At 45.5% G+C, this 22065-nt stretch overlaps 1 protein-coding gene across 1 annotated transcript in view; it reads right to left on the bottom strand.

Moving 5' to 3' along the window:
* The window catches only part of STPG2 (sperm tail PG-rich repeat containing 2), a 2086618-nt gene that overhangs the window by 1390784 nt on the left and 673769 nt on the right, over positions 1-22065 (bottom strand). Inside the window, exon 10 of the mRNA XM_069238264.1 lies at positions 9428-9520. Within this exon, the coding sequence (XP_069094365.1) occupies positions 9428-9520 (93 nt within the window). The remainder of the gene's footprint in view (positions 1-9427; positions 9521-22065) is intronic.

Below are 22065 nucleotides of genomic sequence, written 5' to 3' on the forward strand. Positions count from 1 at the left end.
TTATAAGCAAATTAAATGTCCTAATTGAGAGTAAGCAGATTTGACCATGTTTAGAGGAGAGAATACACAAACTTTAGCACTGGTTAGCAAAGTAAGTTAGTAAAGTACACAGAGTCCTAAGGCTATGAAAAATGAAATCAGCAAAAACTGAGATGGAAGTTAAAATATTTGGGGGCAAATTTTAGAGCCCTTTGCGCCACAATACCGTCACATTAGTGTCATTTTTTTACACTATTGTGGTGATATTATGGCAAAAAACGCTGTGCCAGTTTACAAAGTGGTGCAATGCATGCACTGCACAACTTTGTAACCCATTGCGCCACATTATGCCTGTGCCAGGCATAATGTATGCAAGGTGGCGTTCCCACGTTAGAGGGACCAAAAAGATGGCACAAACAAATATAAAAGATTTTTTTGCATCATTTTTTTCGGCATTTTTAACACCTGCAGACGTTAAAAGGGGACAGACCATTGTTTACAATGGGCCCCTGTTTACTGTTCAGAGTTAGTGCCAAAATAGTGGCACTAGCCCTAAACAGTACATCGATAGCGTCAAAAATTCTGACGCTATTGCCCCTACCCTGCGCCATGGTGCGCCGTATTTTAAATGGCGCACACATGGTGGCGGTAGTGGGGTGCTAAGGGGTGCATGGTAAGTGGCGCTGCACTGGGTGCAGCACCACTTTTCTTAAATCTGCCCCTCGTACCCTTACAAATTGAGTATAATATCTAAAGCCAAAAATAACAATATAAATTACTTACATAATTTACATTTTTCCTTATCTACAAACTCCCTCCCTCCAGATAAGGAGGCCCCATTAGTTTGGTAACCTCTTGCAACTAATAGTCTGCAGTTGTGTGCAAAGTGTGCATAGACCCACTCTTTCAAAAGACACAAGCCATATTCGGTGAGAAAGCCCCTACTAAACACAGTCTGCACTCAGTGTGCAGACTGTTCCTAGAGCCCACTCCCTTCAGACACCAAAACCCTATAAGGTAAGCAAGCCCATCGACGAAGCCTGCGCTCTGTGCAAAAACTGTTTTTAGAGCACACTGTCTCCAGGCACCCAAACCCCATTATTACAGCAAAAAACTACTACAGGCAGCCTTTGGCCTGTATGCAGCTTTTCATCGAGAGCCCACTCCTCCAAACTGCCAAGCCAAATTAGGTGGGCAAGAGACTATTGCGCATAGCTTGTGATCCCTACGCAGCTCTTTATGGAGTTGCCACTCCCTTCACATACTCATGACTCCTTTTGAAACCAAGGCTCTTCTACCTATAGATAGATATAGTAGTAATATCTTTCTTTACGTTAAAGAAAGCTGTAGAAATGTACTAAAAAAACATTAGGACTGGTTACAATTTTTTACTTTACGCTAAAAAATCCCTAGAAATTCACTGAAAAAAACAAAGCTTAAAGTATTGTTATAGATAGGTCTGGTAATAATATCTTACTTCCTGTAAAGAAAAACCTTACAATTCATGGAAAAAAACAGAGGGTAAATAGACTTATAGCTGGATAAACATGTTATTACCATTTTTAACTCTAAAAATCACTGAAATGCACAAGCTGTAATTTACTGAGCTAACTATAACTTGATCCTCGCCATGCACTGCACATATTACATCAGTCATGACATTTTCAGTGTCATCATTGATGACATCTCTGATAGCATCTCAAATCATTTTTTTCCAAACTTTTTGTAAGGACCAATTCAAATCTTATGGAACTCTTACTGTGAGGCTGCCCCTCTCTCAGTAGTCAAAGGTTGGAGCAGCAGAGGGAGTCTGACTCTATGGTTACGTTGCTCCACTCTAGCAGCTGTGATACCATCTCTGTGGATGTGCATCCTCGACAAGGCCAGGTTCTTACTGATATGAAGACTAATATAAACAAATAGAGCGGTGTGGGGGTCGAGAATAAATGAGAAGAGACAATCGAAGGATATAGACAGGGAAATAAATAATGTCAAATAAATTACTCTTAGCACCACGTTCTAAACCAAACGTGAAACTATAAGCAACATAATCAATGATATTACCCTTTCCAAACGTTGTATACAATTTCGAAATATACCTTCACAATCCATGATAGGTTCTATTGCTTCCCATTTCTAAGACAAAATTGCTCTACCTTTGCCTCTTTGCCATTATTCACACTCCATAACCGACTCGCACATCCTTGACTAATACCAAAATGTATGCTGTCCAACCCTCATCCATCTGTTTATGGAAGATACCTGCACAAATAAATAACCGCGCTCCGGAAGCTGAAAGAGTGGAGGGGCCCAGGCAGGCTCCCTGTCACCGGCACCGTTAATGCAGCCAGCCATTTAATGGGACCAGAAGCCTGCGCTCCCGAGCATCTGGTCATCATTACTTTCTAAAGTAGGACGTAATTGCCCTTCTGTTGAGTAATTCAGAATGATAAAAAGGGTGATAGTAAAACTAGAGAAAGCACAAACAAAAACGTTGACAAATGCAGTTCCTTTAAAACGATGTTCACTTTTAATTAATATTCAAAAACGGCGCACGAAGTAGATGGTTAAATAATACTATTTGTAAAATTGAGCAAAAAACAGCAAGCGGCGCATTTGTTACAAAACTACTGCCGTATGTTTCAAAACAATATGGCGTATTATTAATTGAGTTGCAAAGCAGCGCAGCGTCACGGCGCCACATCAGTAATACAGGCACAGGGACTTCCGTGTGAACGCACACACTTCATTAACTGTAAGACAACAGCAAAATGAGTATTTCACGAGTGCTCAAACACACTTAAGGTTTGCTGCTAGATGCACAGCAAACATAGCAGACATAAATCCAGTAAAAAAACACATGGTTGGCCTCACCACCAAGGTTGGCAATCGCAACTGAGGCCATTCGTGCTTCCCCCTCAGCCAATCCGATCTAACCAAATCAACATCACAGTATTGTAATAGTTGCATCAAGCTAAATAAAACATATAGCGGGAGGGGATTGGGGGCAAAGTCCTCACCGCCCCCCCTCATTATGATTGCCATTTATTTATGTATTTTTTGTCGTGCCACTCATGCCATGCTCGCATACTTATAAACTGATGCATTACTGTATTTAGAGATGTGATTCCAGAAAAAATGTCAGTTGGTGCCCACTCCTCAGTAAACGTACATTGATGGAGAAATAACATGTAATAATAATCATTATTTATTTGTGTATGTAACCGATCATAGCTGTTAAAATGCAACCATAAAAAATAGCCCACTAAATAAGAGATGTAATACTTACATCACAACATTTCAAAAGGAAATACCAACATCAACCACCTCAATACTTCACCAAAGCCATATTACTGTGAAGAATACACTAACACATGCATGTGGTGCAACTTACGACACGGAAATATCCCATATGAGCAACAAAAATTGATTTTCATCTGCATTTAATTGCATTTCGTTTCACTTGCTAGTAATAATTCATTGGATGTGTAACATTACCACACAATACGCCACATAAAAGAGTTAAATAATGGTAGGCATTTAGTAGAAGCATTAATTTGCTCAAGAGCACCTGTTACAAGTAGATGGTGCTAGTTGTTGTGAATTTGCTGACTAGGACTTGCAATAACTTCTGACAAGCATGAGTGAACTCCACTGTATCAATCAATGCCCCTTCAAAATTATAACCAAAGAGATATGATGCAAAGGGTCTTGCTTAGATTACTAATAGATCAGCAGTGATCACTAATACTCAAAATGGCGAGGTCTGCGTATTGTGTCACAAGGCTACTCGATCTGTCATGAGGATGGACTTTGCTTGGGGTGACGAGTCCGGTGAAGGTACCTCTAATGTCTGAGATGTTAATGCCTCAGATGTTAGCCATCAATTAGGTTACAGATAAAGCCATGATAACACTGTCCGCAACATGAAAAGCACATTGGCCAGCTGTGTACAGCGCTCAAGCCATGTTAGAATTCACATTGTGAAGGTGTACACAGTGCCATTTTAAATCCAAGAACCACATTTTCCTGGTGTGTAAAGCCCAATTTTAAGGCAGGCACAATTAAGAACATGCTACCCACCCTTGATCCCATCCCTCCTCCCCCCACAATTCTCCTCATTTCCTTGCCCTCCATCTCCCAGGAACCTGGCTCTCACAATGGGTTGCCAGTGCCGGGGTGCATGAGCTAACAGCTAGCATGGCTCTTTGCCCACTAACCTAAGCTATTGCAGCAGCAATAAAAAAAGTTGGTACTTCTGTCTTCCTCTACAGTACTGTCTGCTTCCCCAATAAATGGAGTTGGCCTTCTGCTCCAGGCCTCTGTCTATGTGAACGCGCATGCACACATTCTGGGTACGGTTTTACAGACTGGTTGTTCTTCTGACCTAAAAGAACACGTCACCCATAAAATGGTGCTAAGTTCAGCCTACACAGCAAGTAGCCTGCATGGTCTGTAAGGGGGACGGCCTACTATCCTATCGACAGAAGAGGTCATTGGCACATGCAGGGATGGACTGTGGCAGTTTATTGGGCCACACATAAGGGACCAAAAAGTCATCTACTACTATCATTACTGCAATCAATCTTTTGATATAATCTAAATTTTGTTACTTGGTTTTACATTTTATTTAACTAGTTTGATTATTCATCTTCACCTTTTTGGAACTAGTGCACAATTGAATATGCATCGTTTCCAATATTAGCCACCTCCATACCTTTTATTTGTGATTTTGGATTACTATTTATCCCAGAGACTCTTTGCAATTTATTTACCCTTTTGACTTGATGAATGATTGTTATTGAGGAATTCATAACGCTAACAATTATCACTCTGATATAATAAACAAAACCAGCCTGTGACATTGTTTTGCACTGCACCCTCTCCCGGTTCCAAGCTGGAATATAGGGTAGGCCTTTAAGTAATCCTAAAATGAACTTACACGTTCCTCGCATCACCTTTTTGATTCTGTCAAACTTTTTCAAGGCATTCATTTGGTACAAAAATGTAGGGCCTACTTATTCGCTCATCGTTCTCCCATCCTTCGGTATCGCTCCCTTATAGGAGTGCTTAATGCATTCTATAACCAACATAACCTGTTGGGTAGATAGAACTCCCACAAAATCCTTAAATGTATCCACATGTGGTGAAAAAGTTCCTGAAGGCCTTCTTTTGAAATGTACTTCCTCTTAAATTTTGACTCAGGATTCTGGTCCTGATCTTCTTCAGAGACCGACACTGAAGAAGTTAAGAGGAGGAAGAGGGCACTCGCCTTTTCCCGGACACCACAGGAGAGACAGCAAGCAACATTCTTGTCGGCCTATGCTACTGTGGAGTCAATCAGTGCTTCGGCTGATCAAGGAGGAAAACTGAAGACCCAGTCTCGGAACATCCATAATGCCTATGGTACGCCTGTCCGCATAATGAGTAACATCTTAGTCTTCCAGCAGAAGGACTCTTCCACACGGCTGTGCCGCACTGCGAACGGTCTATACCCCTCAATCAGTGTCAAAAAGGATGAGACGAGACCACATGTGTGCTTTACTGCATTTGGGTATCTGCGTTCGGGTCTAAAGCAGCTTCTATCTGTAACTCCTACGCATGCGCAATGTGATAATGAGCTTGGACTGACAGCAACATGCTGGGCCTCTCGCAGAGCAACAGGGAAGTGGTTATCTTGGGGACAATACCACGCTCAGTCTCTCCATCCTTGTGCTACCCATAGGATTCAACAAGAGAGGCAGATGAAGAAGGCTGCTGGGAAGAGGAAAAAGATAAAATAACAAAAAAAGGATAAACTGCTCAGAACTTAAAGGTGTCTGTTGGGTGTTCTCCTTACCCACGTATGTAGCTGAAAGTGAGAAAGCACACAGAAGCAGCACATCCATGTGGTGTATGTCACCTCTCTATTCTTGTTGTTATACCAGTATCTTAAAAGGGAGGGGGCGGGCTCTGAAGAACATCATCTTCCTGGGTGCCACCACTTTATAGTGATAAATGCCCTACAAGTGCCACAACCAACACTAAAGAGAGCATTACGCCAATTCAAAAACGGATGTGATGGAGACATATTTAAAGTGTGTTACAGTATACAAAACAAATAACGCAATCATTAGCAACAAGTCAACATTCTTGCGAAGACTCAGACAGACACAATAAAATGAAACCAGCACTGGCTAAACTAATAGTTTTGGCTCTTTTGATGAATATGTGTCTTCATTGTTTGGTGATTTGTGTGGGCTGTTCTGAAGATTGCTGAGTGGGAGAATACAAGAATGAGTGTGGTGGTGGATGACTGGGTGGATGAATGAGTGCTTGAATGAATGAATAAGTGGGTAACGGAGAGCCTGAATCAATAAAAAGATGTGTAAAAATGTTCATGGTTGGAAGAGTGGATGAATGCATAAATGTCTGTGAGCATGGATGAGTGAACGACCACAAGGTGTGATGTACAGTTCAGTGAATATATAGACAGATGCCATATTTGGATGATATGTGATGAACTTATAAGTTTGTGGGTGGATGAATGGGTGAGATCTTGAGTGTATGGGTGGCCAAGTACCTGCTGTAGGGGGTGCCCTGGGGGCTGCTGGCAGGAGGCTGCTCTCCCATCGTGCCACTGCTCCTTCCTCACTCATCCATGCACACACACACCCATTCATCCACCCAGGCACTGTTGCAGTCATACATTAATATAGTTTACGTAATGGCATTGACTTCAAAAGTAAGCAGCAGTTTCTACAAATATAGAAAGCAACCAGTATGCCCTGTAAACCTGTTCATCATTGGGAAAAAAAGAAGAAAAAAAAATGCTTTTTGCAGAAGGTGAACAGCATCCGCATTTTTTTTTTAAAAGTAGGTTGTGATGTACGCAGTGATGTGTGCATCGCATGTTTCATGATGCAGTGACACATGCTTCATGATGCTATGGTGGCTTAGCATGATAACGAACAGGCACAAGTTACCACTTAAACTTCATGATGCAGCTGCCATTTTGGATTGGCGAAAAGGACGCATCAGGAAGGGGTGGTGGAGCAACGGGGGGATTGGTGGGGGTAGAGAGAAGAGGTCAGCGCTACACAGCAGTGAGGGCAATGGGAAGATGGTGAAGGAGCAATGGACGAGTGGAAGCAGAGTGTTGTCTTAAAAAAGGTGGGAAGCAATGGAATAGCTGTGGGAGAGGAGGCAGAAACACTGAGAGCATGAGGGAATTTGAGGGGGAAGCAGCACATAGAGAAGAAAGCAAGAAACACATGAACTTCTATGGAGTGCAGGATGAAACAAACAGAAAGTAGTTCTCTGAATGCACTCAGTAGAAGAGGGAGTCATCTAGTCAAGGAACAGTAAAGAAGAAATGCTCCAGAGGAGGAACAGAAAATAGACAGAAAAGCCATTGATTAAAAAGTAGGGAAATGAGAAGGAATATAGACAAGAATATTGTCCAGTAAAGAGCAAGGCGGTGACACATTTGTATGTATTTGAGTACGCTATTTGAATGTATTACTAACAATAATTATTTGTCAAAAGACAGCTAACGCTGTCGCTGCTTAAGACTTAAGAAGGTCCTTTAATTTAATAAATGGGTTGATGAAAAGGCACTCCTAATTGCTTGGAAATTAAACATGAAAAACATAACTGTATTAAAAAATGGAGTACAAACACCAGAAAACACTGATAAGCTAGAACAGACTATTGTGATCTTTGCATAATCAGGCCCCAACATTATCTGTAAAAGTAGAAAAAACGATTATTTAGTAGTAGGGGTATAGAGAGAGATAGCCCAAATCTAGTCAGCTTGGCTAAACAGACCGGCTTTTAGGAATCAAACCAATTCCAATAAACTAAGAAACAAACCTATGACCCATATTCAAGAAAATAATCTAAACACACTACAAATTTGTCATGTCTCAATTTTCAATTAATTCATTGCTTTTTTATTTTTTATGTAGCTTTTTTAACACACAAACATATTTTCTGGGAAAATAACACCTGCCAATTATTACACACCATTTACATACCTATTTACATCGTACGTATGGAAGAACATTTGATTACAATGCAAAATGTGTTCCTTTTTCATGATGAATATTTTTATCAAGATGGCTTTTGTGTTCACTTTCATGTCCATATCGCGTACTGAAAACAATATACTTCTTGATTTGCACTGGAAGCACTCCTTAGAATGAGGAACCATACATACAGGCCAATAACATGATGGCGGAAGAGAAATGGTCCTCACAGCATTGGCTGAAGGGGGCAGAGCAAATCGAGCCAATGGCTTTAAGCGAAGGGCCCATTGTCTGTATATTGTTTACAAAACGTCTTGCGGACATCCGAAGGTGACAAGTAAAACCTAAATAATCATAGAAATACAGACACGAGAAAATAAGGACACTGCCATACTAGTCTGCCTGCTACTGCCTTGTCTCTCAGTGACATTCCTAGCAGATCAGCAAAGCAGGTGACTCCCCACGCTCAATACCTGTGCATGCCTCTTTTACTCACTCTCAGTAAACAGTAACAAACATGGTGGATTAACTCTTTGCAGTGTTCGCATATAGGAAATGGGGGTAATGTGGAAGGACGAAGCAATTCTCCTTTTGGATGGAAGGAGCTTTTTTCCTCAATGCTTGTATATCACTGCAGCTAAAAACACGTTAAGCACTTAATTTCCTTTCTGCTAGATTTCATTCTAATACTCTTCTGATCGTGGCGCATACACGCACTGGCATTAATCTGTAAACCATACGTTTGAATGTTAGTGAAGCTAGAAAGGTTACTTAAACTTGAGGGCGCCACGGCTTGAAAACCATTTTCTGAACAAAAAAAAGTGCCTGCTAGGAACATCAACGCCATTCAACTAGTCTCGCTGTTTCGATGACCAAACGTTGTCTATTTACATGCCAGCTCATGTCACTCCATGGAAGAGTCACGCTCTTCCATTCGCAACTTGGTACACAAACCGAAGAAGAAAATGTTTAGGTGGTCAAAAGAATGACGACTGAAAGAAAAGGTACGTGAGCTTTCAATGCTCTGCGCCTGAACCAAATGTGCGCCATACGTCAGGCTTTCAAAGCCGTGCTTTGTGCTGCATACCACGTCTGTCCAAGTTCAACAAGAAAACAAGAAAAACAAAGAAAAGGTGTTATATGAAATCCCCCATGATGCACTGCGCGTGATTGTGTGAAGGAAACATAAAGCATTATTCTTTTAAGCGGTTTGAATTGATTGCAAGAAGCAATAATGCATCGACAATGAAGCCTGAACCCTGTGGCCCATTTCAAAGAGGTTTTCACTAAAACATGATTTTCTTCTCGCAAAGTGTTTTATGAACCGTCGTCGCTCCTTCTTCACTTCATGCAGCGATATTTAAGGATGTGAAAAAACTCTTTAGATATTTTATTATCACTGCTTCATGTGGCAATAGAAGCATGGTAAATAACCTTACATTTGGAAGCTGAAGAGCCTTCATCCTCTGTGTTTGTGATGAGAAAACGGATGTTTTTTTCTTTTTATATGGCTCCTCGGATTTCTCTTTGACCTAGAAATACAATTTTTTTTTATTAATTCATAGTTTTTCATACACAGCCACAATATAAGGTGTCTGATTTTTACAATGTAGGCCCTCTTACTAGTTAGGGGGGTTTCACCTAGGTATAACTGCGGGTGAAATACCGCAATTCGCCATTCCAAGTGCGTCTAAAAACTCCAGACACGATAATTCTTGGACCAAGCACCATGCCTGTCAGGGTCGGACTGGGACAGAAAATAGGTCGGGGCACTTTGACTTTATGAAGACATGCTGTATAATTATTTAGCAAAGTACGAAGACTACAAGAAGGCAATGTTTGTTTCATTAACACAGAAATTAACAGTAAACACCGGACCACCGGACCATAAAACAGGCCAAGAAACAGCCCGCGCATTGATCTGTGAGACCAACCCACCGGGCATTGCCTTATTGCCCTATAGGGCAGTCCAACCCTGCCTGCCACTAATGCTCCATGGCAGGGACTGTGTGCAGCAACATTACCCGGCACCCACCGCACCATGCAGCAGTCGGACAGGAGAGGACAGGGCTCCTCCGAACAAGAAACCCTGGACCTCCCACCACCCTAAACACAGCCTCTCACCCCCACACCACCACTCTTCCTAACGAGCTCCGAGAAGGCAGTGTTGTCTCCCGAATTCGGGAAACACTGCCCAGTAAGGCACCCGGTAATTCTGGGTCCAAGCAGTCAATCCCCATTTCAGGGAATGCACTCTGAAGGTCAAACATTGATGCGGAGATACCAGCCAGAAGTTTACATTTCAGTGTCTTTGTATATCTGCACCAAGGTCCAGGCAACTAGTTACGAGGGCCTGAATGCCTAAATGAAATATTGCATGAATTGTAAAGAGTGACAATGTTACCAGAGCGGCCATAGCACATCATAACTGATATCAGAGAATCAAGACCACTAGACGGGAAGGACAAGATGTGAACAGCATCACAAGCACGCACGCCTTTCATTTCCATGGACATAATCTAAAAGCAACTTCAGGCTTCTTTGCAGCAGTATTGTCTCCTCATCAAAAGCTAAAGGGTACTGGAAGTACTCCCTCTGCACTCTCACACCACTATGACACTCCCGCAACCCACATTACATGCCTTTCTGACAATCCCAGCTCGCAGCACATTTTAAAACAGTGACTGACAGACACACACAACCAGATGTACGTACATTTAAAAAGCCTTCAATCAGATTGGTTCAATCACAAGTATTGCGAAGGGTGTACCTCTGGCTACTGTTCGTTAATATCATTCGTGCTTTACAGTGCTTGCTACCTGCTAGGTGCCTGCTAGTGGAGATGTAAATTGTAAGACATTGGTCTATAAGCAGCTCGATCCCTGTCTGTGAGAGACAACGGCCCAAATTCACAAAACAATAGCAAAGTATGGGAAGAGATGTACGCCTCCACCTGAGCACACATTTCTGTTGTTTTCCTATTCACAAACATTCCCAAAAGAACTCCTAGACAGCTACATGAGCCACACGTTTCCAGGTGTACTTCTAAGAATGCGATGTGACGTTCTCTGATGGCGCCTCTTCTCCCCGTACAGAGTTCTCCAGAGAGACGACCTCAGCACAAGGGGAGTGAAGCCCGTGGTGCAAATGTATTATTTCATTTTTCCTCTACGGAGAACACATTTTCACCATGGGAAAACCCCTGCTCCTAGACCCCCATCAAAAGTGGGTGATGCATTCCCCTTCCCATTCTGGAAGATGAGTTTGACAACCATTTCTAAAAAGGAAAGAGGTCAGAGAGGTGTTTGGGGATGCACACTAACATAAATGTTTGCACGGGTTCCCAAACTTCCATGGCAACCCACTCCTCTGTATGCCCACTTTCCACTTCCCATCCCTTGAGTGAAATTGACAACTGCAGATTTCTGCACACTGATAGTGAAGAAATCAATACAAGTAAAAGCATAAATGTGTTCCAGGAATCACTTTGTGAATTCCTGGCAATACTATACACCTATAACCACATTTACACATTTTCAGATGCTACTAGTAGGCCTGCTGCACTGATTCGGCCACCCGCATGAGTAGCCCTGCAAACATGTTTCAGGCCTGCCATAGCAGTGCCAGAGTGTGCAGTTTTAAACTGCCATTTTGACCTGGCAAGTGCAACCATTTGCCAGGCTCAAACCTTCATTTTTAATACATGTAAGTCACCAATAAGGTAGGCCCAAGGCAGCCCCATGGGCAGGGTGCAGTGTACTTAAAAGGTAGGACATGTACTGGTGTGTTTTACATGTCCTGACAGTGAAATACTGCTAAAGTTGGTTTTCCCTATTGCAAGGCATATCTCTCTCATAGGGTAACATGGGGATTGCCTAGAAATTTCGTTTAAGTGCAATTACCCACTGGGAGCAGATAGGGATGTGGAGTTTGGGGTCTCTGAACTCATAATTTAAAAATATATCTTCTGGTGAAGTTGGGTTTTAAATTGTAAGTTTGAAAATGCCACTTTTAGAAAGTGGGCATTTTCTTGCTGAAGTATTCTGTGTCTCTGCCTGGTTGTGGAATACATGTCTGGGTCAGGATGACAGTTGACCTGTTTGTGAATTCGCTCTAGACAGTCACACAAAGGGAGCTGAGGAGTGCCCTGCATATCCTGATGGGTCTACCTGGGCTAGAGTGGTGGGAGGAGCTGACACCTGCACCTGAATAGGGCTGTGTCTGTCCTTACACAAAGCAGTCTCCAACCCCCTGGAGAGTGTCTGGGGCCAGGGCAGGAAAAACAGGGTCTTCTGCACTACAAAGACTTTCCTTTGAAGTTTGCCTGGTTCAAAGGCAGGAATAAGTATAAGTATTGGACCTCTGAGACCACAATTTTAGAATATTTCTGGACAGAGGGCATTCTGCCAGGAAGAAGAGCTAGATACTGGAGGAGGGGCTGCCATTCTGCCTGTTGCTTTGCTGTGCTAGCCTGCTAGTTGCTGCTTATGTCCTGGGAGTGAAAGGCCTGGACTTTGCTTTCTACATCCTGCTTCAAAAGGTTCTCAGAGGGCTTGGATTGAACTCGCCTCCTTTTAGAAGTCTCCGGGACATCAAAAACTTAATCTGCCAGCACCAGGGCTCTCTTGCTGAGACTCCCGACTCGCAAAGTGGTGCAGAATCCAGTCCCTAGGTCCTTGGGTGTGAGTTCTGGTGTAACCATGGAGAAACCAAGTTCATCGACTACAGAGCGACTTTGGAACTGTTGCCACTGTCCAACTCTGCACCACTGTCTGCACTGGAACTGTGGTCTCCACTGAGTGCAACGACCATGACCAACACCACAGGCCCGACGCTGCTGCAGCGCCTACAAAGTTTCACAAAAGTGTGTGCCCTGAGTGCTGTGTCACCGACATCCGTGTCAACCAACTCTGCTGCAGCACCTTTGGTCCCATGGTGTGATTGTGACACCACAAAGTCGACACCTCGCATCTTGACCTGCTGAATTCATTGACCCCGCAGGATCGTGAGGAACTGAAGCCTCGCCACCAATGCGCATTACCTCCTCTGCACCCTTACGGAACCAACACCTCACCTCCCCATCTGGCAGTAAGCAACCAATGCCTCACCTCCCCGGTAGCAGTAAGGAACCAACACTGTACCAGTTCCAGAGACGTCCTGTCTCCCGACCCCATGCAGCGTCTTTGTATCCTCATCGTTTTTCAAGGTACTGTGCCTGGGGTCCAGGTGACTCCTTGACTGGCCTGCACTTCCTCTCGGTTGGCGACGGACTGTTGGGAACGACTCTGTCAAGATGTTGTGATAGCCCGCGTTGGAGCTATTGTTTTTCTAAGCGATTTACTGAGATTTAATCTTTAAAAATTCATACCTTTGCTTGTGTATTTTGGATTTTTGGTCGTTTTGGTCTTGTTTTGCTCAGATAAATATTGGCTATTTTTCTAACTTGGTGTGGAGTACGTTTGTGGTGTTTTCACTGTGATACTGTGTGTGTACAGATACTTTACACATTGCCTCTGAGATAAGTCAGACTGCTTTTGCCATGATACCAAGGGGATGAGCAGGGGTTATCTTAGCTGTGTGGCTCCCTTACCATGACTAGAGTGAGGGTCCCTACTTGGAAAAGGTGCAAACCACTACCAACTAGAGGCTGCATTTCTAACATTGGTGATCAGCGGTGAGGAAAGGACTTGTATTTGTACTCTACATACAGTGATTGGTGTACACTACTTCTATATAGCAGACCATTACACCCCAACATATATTTTCTTTTTTCTTTTTTGTAACTCTTGAGTTTTGGCCGCAATCTTGTCTCAGTCTGGTGAGCCATCAACAGTAGCTGCAGATTTGGTGTTTGAGCAGGAGAGGTTAGAAACCTTTACGGACCCTCAGCTCAGAAAGTCCTGCAGGAGTTTCAAACATCCTTTGGGAAGCCTCAATAGGAAGGAGGAGCTGCAAAAGGTGCTGAGGGCCTGGTTGGCAGCCAGGGAAGCTGGTGAGCATACAGAGGATGAGAATTATGTTCTGGAGGAGGAGGAACAAAGTCTGCACCTGGGATGGCTGGAGGAACCAGCATTGCATGTGGGGCAGAGGACCAGCCTGCATGGTGGAAGAGCTCTCTTCAGAGCTGGCAGCAGTGTTCCTCTCCAGGTCTGTCTCCAGAGGAGCTGAAAAATAGGTGGAGAGCCAGGCAGCTCAGGATGGAGCTGGTAAAGCTCAGGTTGAAGCAGGAGGGAGAAAAATCTTTGGAGGAAATACGACTGGCCCTTGAGGAGAAGTAAGTTCTTTTAGCTCAAAAGCTCAGTCTGAAGTAACTGGACTTGAAAGCCAGGAAGGCTCAGTTCAGCTCAGATGGTGGCAGCGAAAGAACCAAGTCCAGTACTGAAGAAAAGGTCCACATATCCAGAAACTTATTTTCTAAGAGAGGTGACATTCATCAGTGGGCTCAGGCATATGATGGAGCTCCAGAGGTGCGCAGGGCCCCGAGCTGGATTGTGGAACTGGCACAGGGAGTAATATTGATGGTGGTGGAAGGGGCACTTGACTAGCTCTAGAAGGGAGTGACCAGGAAAGGTGTACCTCCACACATGAAGCCTTGGTTAGGGAGTATGGAGTCACCCCAGGGGAGGGGAGTTTGAGTTTTAGGGACAGTCAGACATTGTCTAACCAGACGAGGGATGATGTGGGGTACTTTTTCGAGGCACTGGATTATTGAGTGAAGGGTGAGGGGCTGTACTCTTTGATTGCTGGAAAGCATATGTTCAGTCACGGTATACCATAGCTATGTGAGTTCTCTGACTCCAGGGAATTTGCAGTAGAGACAGACGTCTGGGTGAGTGCCAGAGGGTCTGAAGATGCATTGGGGAGTAATCATAAGTGGAGTGGCTCAGGTTTTCCTCATCAGAGTGAGGGGGAGGGTTGCTGTACCACAGACAGGTTCCAGTGTAGTGGAGGGGAGAAGGGTACTAGGTCCTTTCTAGGAGTAGGAGAAGAGGTGGGAGTGGGCAGAGGCCCAGGTTGCCCTATCTTCAGCCCCAGTGCTCGGATTGCACTCAGAGGGGACACAGGCAGGGAGACCTGGTCTGTACCATGAGACTATCCACTGATGGGAGTCCCATAGTGTCTGGAAAACTTGTAGGGGGGGGCAGCTGTCACAAGCGTCCCACCAGTTTTGGTGCCTGGCAGCACCACTTTAGAGAGGAGGGTGCAGAAGCCCAGATGGAGGGGTGAGAGGGGAAGACAGTCCCCGCTGGGAGGACCAGTGGGTCAGCGGTTGCCCGCTCTGAGGTCAGAGCACCCCAGGAATGACCCTGGTGACACCACTTTTGGCTTGGAAGAGCGTGATGCACTGTCAGATGGACAGGGGTCGGGAGACCTGCGCCAGGCAGACTCTCACAAAACATATGAGGAATGTGTTTCCCTTGAGGTGGTGGTTACACTCCCCAAAAGTCCTGTCTTGCCAGGCACATGCTCAACCTAAGTATACAGACCCTTTGTTGGGGGACCAGTTGCAGGTCAGCACCCCTGAACTGGTGGGAGGGAAAGTGGATAGATGGTGCCAGTCACCTAGGACTACCGCCCCTTCCACTCTGAGAAACCACAGAGGTTAGAGAGCCCTCAAAGCGCTGAGGACTGTCTCTCATCATTGACAGCTGTCAGTGGCCACTGTGGGTTGCTGTCCTTGTGGAAAAAGTTGCCCTGGGGTTGGGGACAGGAGTCACACACCGAGGGTGGAATGGGCCACACCACTATGTTGGCCATGGTGGTACTGTCTGCTACTGGGATATCTCTGTGAGCAAAGTAAGGTGTGGTGCTGCACAGATGGGATCCACAGGTGCGAAGAAAGACTCCCCATGGGTTAACTTAGTGGGCCCTGAGATTATGGACAGAGGAATCCAAATGATGGAATGCACACCTGCTGCTGCGGGCAAGGGTCTATGCTCTATTGCCCTAAGCAGGGAAGTCCATCAAGGTCTTGAATGGTGTACCCTGTCCTTGGGCCTGGCAGGGGTTATGTTGGACCAAGCCCTTTTTGCAGGGTTATACCATTTTTCTCCTATCTTTTCTGACCTGTTTTTGTTGAATTTAGGACTCTGGGCACTTTACCACTGCTGACCAGTGCTAAAGTGCAAGTGCTTCCTGTCTAAAATGTACTGGTGATTGGTCTACCCATGATTGGCATATTTGATTTACTAGTAAATCCCTAGTAAAGTGTACTATGTGGGCCCAGGGCCTGTAACTCCAATTCTGCTAGTGGGCCTGCAGCACTGGTTGTGCCACCCACACGAGTAGCCCATTAAAAAACATGTCTAAGACCTGCCACTGCAGTGTCTGTGTGTGCAGTTGTAAACAGCCATTTTAACCTGGCAAGTGCACCCACTTGCAGGCCCAAACTTTCCATTTTACTGTATGGAAATCACCCTAAAGTAGACTGAAGCCAGCCCCTTGGGCAGAGTGCAGTGTATTAAAAAGGTAGGACATGTGCTAGTGTGTTTTCCATGTCCTGATAGTGAAATACTACTGTATTTGTTTTTCACTATTGCAAGGACTATCTCTCCCATAGGGTAACATAGGGACTGCTGTGAACTATCTTTTAAGTGTAATTTCCCATTGTGAGCAAATAAAGATATAAAGTTTGGGATCCCTGAACCCATAATCTGAAAATACATATTTTGGTGAAGTTGGTTTTGAATTGTAAGTTTGAAAATGGCACTTTTAGAAAGTGGGCATTTTCTTGCTTAACCTTTCTGTGCCTCTGCCTGTCTGCTGAATACACTTTTGGGTCAGGATGACAGTTGGTCTGTTTTTGCATTCACTCTAGATAGAAACACAAAGGGAGCTGAGGTGTGCCTTGCATATCCTGATGGCCCATCACCGGGCTGATGTGTCTTCCTGAGCTAGAGTGGCAAGAACATCTGCACCTGAATTGGGCTGAGCTTGTCCTTGCACAAAGTAGTCTCCAACCCATTGCAGTGTGTCTGGGGCCAGAGCAGGGAAAGGTAGGTTTTTGTGCACTACACAGACTTTTTGAGGTTTGCCTACTTCAAGGACAGAAAGTACCGGACCTCAGACACCACATAGTTCTAACACTTCTGGACTGAGGACATTTGTTCAGGAAGAAGAGCTGGATACAATAGGAGGGACTGCCACTCTGCCTGTTGTTTTTTTTGTGCTGGCCTGCTGCTTGCTGCTTCTGTCTTGGGAGCGAAAGGACTGGATGTTGCTTTCTACATCCTGCTTTACAAGGCTCTCCAAGGACTTGAACTGAGCTTTCCTCCTTTTAAGAAGTCTCAGGGTCATCAAAGATTTTACTTACCAGTGCCTGGGCTCTCTTGCTGAAGGTCCTGACTTGCCAAGTGGTACAAAATCTAGTTCCTGGGCCCTTGGAAGTGAGCTCTCGTGCAACTAAGAAGAAACTAAGCACATCGACTCAAGAGCGACTTTGGAACCAGCATCACTCTCCAACTCCAGGCCAGAACCTGAACTGAAGTCATGGTCCCCGCTGAGTGCCTCAACCGTGACCTGCAACACAGGCCCGATGCTGCCACAGCACCTCCAAAGTCACGCCACAGTGTGAGTCCCGAGTGCCGTGTCACCGATGTCCGTGAAACCCAACTCCACCGCAGCATCTATAGCCCTGTGGTGTGATTGCGACACCGCAAAGTCGATGCCTCGCATGTTGACCTGCTGGATTCACTGACTCCGCTGGGTCTTAAGGAACCGACGGCTCACCACTGACACTGCATCACCTCCCCTGCAACCATAAGGAACCAAAGCCTCACCTCCCTGGTAGCAGTAAGGAACCAACTCTGCACCGGCTCCAGAAATGGCACACCTTCCTGACTCCGTGCAACGTCTTTGTTTCTTCGTCCCTTTTCCAAGGTGCTATACCTGGGGTCCGTGCGACTCCATAACCAGCCCACACTCCCTCACGAGTGGTGTTGACTGTTGAGGACAATGCCATCAAGATAACGTGATAGCCCCAGTTGGAGCTACTGTGTTTCTAAAGGGCACTGTACAAAGCTTTTTTCTCGTCGCAAATGGTCCGAATCAGGGCGTTTACGACTAGAAAAAAGCATTTTGAGATGTACAGACCTGTTTTTGCGATTCAGTAATATATTTACCGAATTGCAAAAAGGGTTTGCGAGCCACAATTAGGAAGGGGCGTTCCCTTCCTAATTGCAAATCGCACTGCGATGTAGGATTGTTTTGTGACTGTGAATGCGGTCACAAAACAATTGTAGTTAGCACCAATTTTGAATTGGTGCTAACCCATTCGCAAACGGGAAGGGGTCCCCAGGGTACCACTTCCCCCTTGTGAATGGTAGTGAAAAACTGAAAAGAAAACTTTTCATTTTTGTTTTTGTCCTTTAAGGAAAACGGCTGCATTTAAAAAAGAAAAATGGTTTATTTAAAAGCAGTCACAGACATGGTGATCTGCTGTCTCAGGCAGGCCACCATCCCTGAGAGGGCGGCCATTCCCAAATGGGTCGCAAATTGCGACCTACCTCATGAATATTTATGAGGTAGGTCATTTGCAACCACATTGGGAATCGCAAACAGTGTCACTGACACTGATGTACATCAGGTTTTGCAACTCGCAAATTGCGAGTCGCGAAACCTAATATTCGTACATGTGCCCCTACTTTCTTTACTAAGATTTAATCTTTGAAAAGTTGTATCTTTACTTGTGTTGACGTTTTGGTCTTCTTTTACTCAGACAAAAATTGACTTTTTTTCTCAACTGGTGTGGGGTACTTTTGTGGTGTTTTCACTGTGTTACTATCTGTGTGTACAAATACTTTACACATTGCCTCCGAGATAAGCCAGACTGTTCATGCCAAGCTAAAGGAGATGAGCATGTGACTCCCTTACCCTGACTAGAGTGAGGGTCCCTACTTGGACAGGGTGCAAACCACTGCCAATTAGAGACCCAATTTCTAACACCTGCCCTGCAGAAGACACAGATAAAACACAAGGCTTAAGCTGTGTTGGTGACTCCATTTGTACCACAGAGTGGAAGGAGAGAAATTTTGTGAAGTAGTATGTACATTTTTGTGAAAAAGAGGCAAGGGTATAATGTACAAGATACATTTGTGAAATGCCTAGAAAAGGATAGGAAAATACATCTATATATGTATACATACATGAATATAAAACAATATATGATAATACAAAAAAGCACGTTTGAGGACTTAATGAGACACACATATCCTCACAAACATCCACACTTGTACACTAAAACATGAGCTTGCTTGTGACTGTCCCTTATGGGTTATGGTATTTCAGTAAAGTTGGAGGCAGAAAGGGAAGTCTCCCATGAGATGTTAGCAGCAAACACATTAACCCTTTGTTCCTTCCGCCCTGATGACTCACACAGTGAGGCCCCTGTGCCTCATATCACAACCCTCCCAATGCTTAAAATTCCCACTCCCCCATAGCTCCTATTCCGTTTTTGTCCTACTCCAATTGGACAGACGCGGTGTGTGTGCTCCAGTGAATTATGGCTATTCCTTTCTTGCTGCTCTGTGCTGGCAGGGTTGTGAGGCCACGCAGACCTCTTGCAGGATTCTGGGTTTCTTTGTGGCCTGTGGCATGACCAGCTGGTGGAGCCGTTTCCTGCAGTGTCAGTGGGAGCTAGCAGTGTGTCAGGTGAGTGCGGAAGGTGGTGTCTGCCAGCTGTGCAGATGCTTCTTGTCCTCCTCCATTCTCTCTTTTGTGGGCCAGATGTCTGCTGTTCTTGCCTCTAGCTGGTTGTGGGGTGTGGCGTGGTTGCTGGGGAGGCTGCGGCTGTTCGGCTTCTAACGGCGGGCTGTGTTGCTGCTTCTCAGTGGCGCCTCATGCCTTATTATTTGCCTTTTGGCTTGTTTGGTTTCCAGTTCACATAGCTCTGCGTGCGGGCAACCAGCTTGTTCGTGGGTCTGGGCATGTTGCTCTGCACCTCTCGTTTCCTGCTTGCAGTGGGACAGGTTATGGAGGCTAGTTTCTGGTGCCTCCAGGGCTGCTGTGCACCTGTGAAGTCTGCAAATGATAGTACTGCTGTGTGGCCTGCCTTGCGGTGCTGTGCTTCTGCATTTTTCTGCCTGGCGAGTGCAATGGTGGAAGGGGCAGGCTGGGTGTCCCCACAGATGGTGCAGCCCCTGCAGAGGTCACTGTTGTTTGACCCATTGTCAGACGAGGTGTGCTATTGGCGCTGCTGTGAAATTTGTCCTGTAGTACATGGGTATGTATTGGGTGAAGCCTGCAGGCAGCTTTGTGCTTTGGCTGTCTAGTGCCTGTGCTTGTTTTTGGCATCCCTTCCGGGCTACTACTCACGCAATGGCTGGCTAACTTGCTCCTGATTGGCAGTGTTCTGTCAGGTGCTTCTGCTCTTCAGTGTATGATTGGTGTGTCTTTGCTCTTTCCCTTGCTCAGCATCCGCAATGCTGTGCATGAAGGCTGTCCCTGTGGGCGGCTTTGCCCCGTGCCCAGGTCATTTTTGTTTTGGCTTATTGATGGGGATTCCAGCAGTCCCTTATGTCTCTGTTGTCTTCAGGCCCATGTTTCCTGACGCTAATATGTGGGTCATTTGTCCTGGTTCGAAGGGGCTCAGACCAGCGGTGGGAGTCCGGTGTACTGGCCTTTATGTTTTTCTGTTTCTCTTCATTTGGATTGTCAAGGATTCAGGGTCACATGTTTTGTTGAGTCTTTCTTCTGATTTATACTGCACATATATGCTGATTTTGGGCAGGAGCAGTGCGCGTGCCTGCAAGCCTGGGGGTGGCATCTCCTGTTTGTCTTCACGCAGTGCTGCAGATTCTGACAGGGTTCCTTTGCTCTGCTTTGCCCGGCATGGGGTCTGCACTGCCTTCCTCTGGCAGGGGTAGGCATGTGGGTGGCATTGATTCCACTCCAGATTTGGCGCTTGGAGGCTCCTGCTCCCATGCTATCTCCAGGGTCTTTATAGATGCCATCACTCTATGGGGTGCGTATTAGCATGTCTCCATCTGCAGGTCTGCATTTGGCTGTGGGATCTTCGCTTTTCAGATTCCAGGTCCTGCCCTTTGGTCTGTTGTCGGCTTTCCGGGTCTTTTCCGGGGTGTTAGCTTCCCTGATGGCAGCTTTCCTCTGCAGAGGTTTCCATCAGCCTTTGTCTGGATGTCTTTTGGTGGAGGGCCCTTTCTTCCCCTCACTTGTTTCCATGTCCAGGGAGTTCTGGTACATTGGGGGTTGTTACAACTTTGGAGGAGGTGTTAATCCGTCCCAAAAGTGACGGTAAAGTGACGGATATACCACCAGCCGTATTACGAGTCCATTATATCCTATGGAACTCGTAATACAGCTGGTGGTATATCCATCACATTTGGGACGGATTAACACCTCCTCCAAAGTTGTAATAACCCCCATTGTGTTTGTCCGGCGTTTGTCTGTGGTACAGCGTCGCATCCGGATCCCAGATTCCAATGTGGCTTGGGGGTTGTCCTGCACTTGCAGGGTTGCAGTTTTCAGCTTTTTGTGACACTGCTTCTGGTTTTGGTGTTCCTGCAATGCCTTACACCTATGGTGTGTTGGTGCCACGGTTGTCCAGTCAGTTTTGGGCTTCTGATGTGCTGTCTCTTTGGCCCCTCAGCTACTCAGTGGCATTCCTGCCTCCCAGGTAGTCCTTGCTGCTCGCTCCTCTGATGTCGTCAGGAGGCATTGGTTGTGGGGCCTGGTGGCTTGCTGTGCTGTGCTGCCCTTCCTTTCTGTCTTTGAGTTCTTGCCCTCCTGTCCTGCTGGGTTGAGGACATCGGTGTCCAGCTGTGCTTCGCTGTTCACCCTACCAGTTTCTGGTACTTTTGTCCTGGGCTGTCTTTGAATTGACGCCCCTGATGGCCGTTCTTCAGGGAGTCACCTGTGGCCTAGTGGTTACGGTCGCCGATTCTCACACTGCCGGTTGAGGGCTCCAGTCGTAGTGTATCAGTTGTCTTTTCCCTACTTTTCCACCTGTTGCCTGTTTGGTCGAGGGAGCGTTTCTTCCCTCGGCTTGTTTTCAGGTGTAGTCTCTGACTTTTCTGGTCTGGGATGTCGTCGGAACTGGCTCATCCTGCTAGTATGTTTG

The sequence above is a fragment of the Pleurodeles waltl genome, chromosome 1_2 (genome assembly GCF_031143425.1).
Source record: "Pleurodeles waltl isolate 20211129_DDA chromosome 1_2, aPleWal1.hap1.20221129, whole genome shotgun sequence".
NCBI classification, from domain to species: domain Eukaryota; kingdom Metazoa; phylum Chordata; class Amphibia; order Caudata; family Salamandridae; genus Pleurodeles; species Pleurodeles waltl.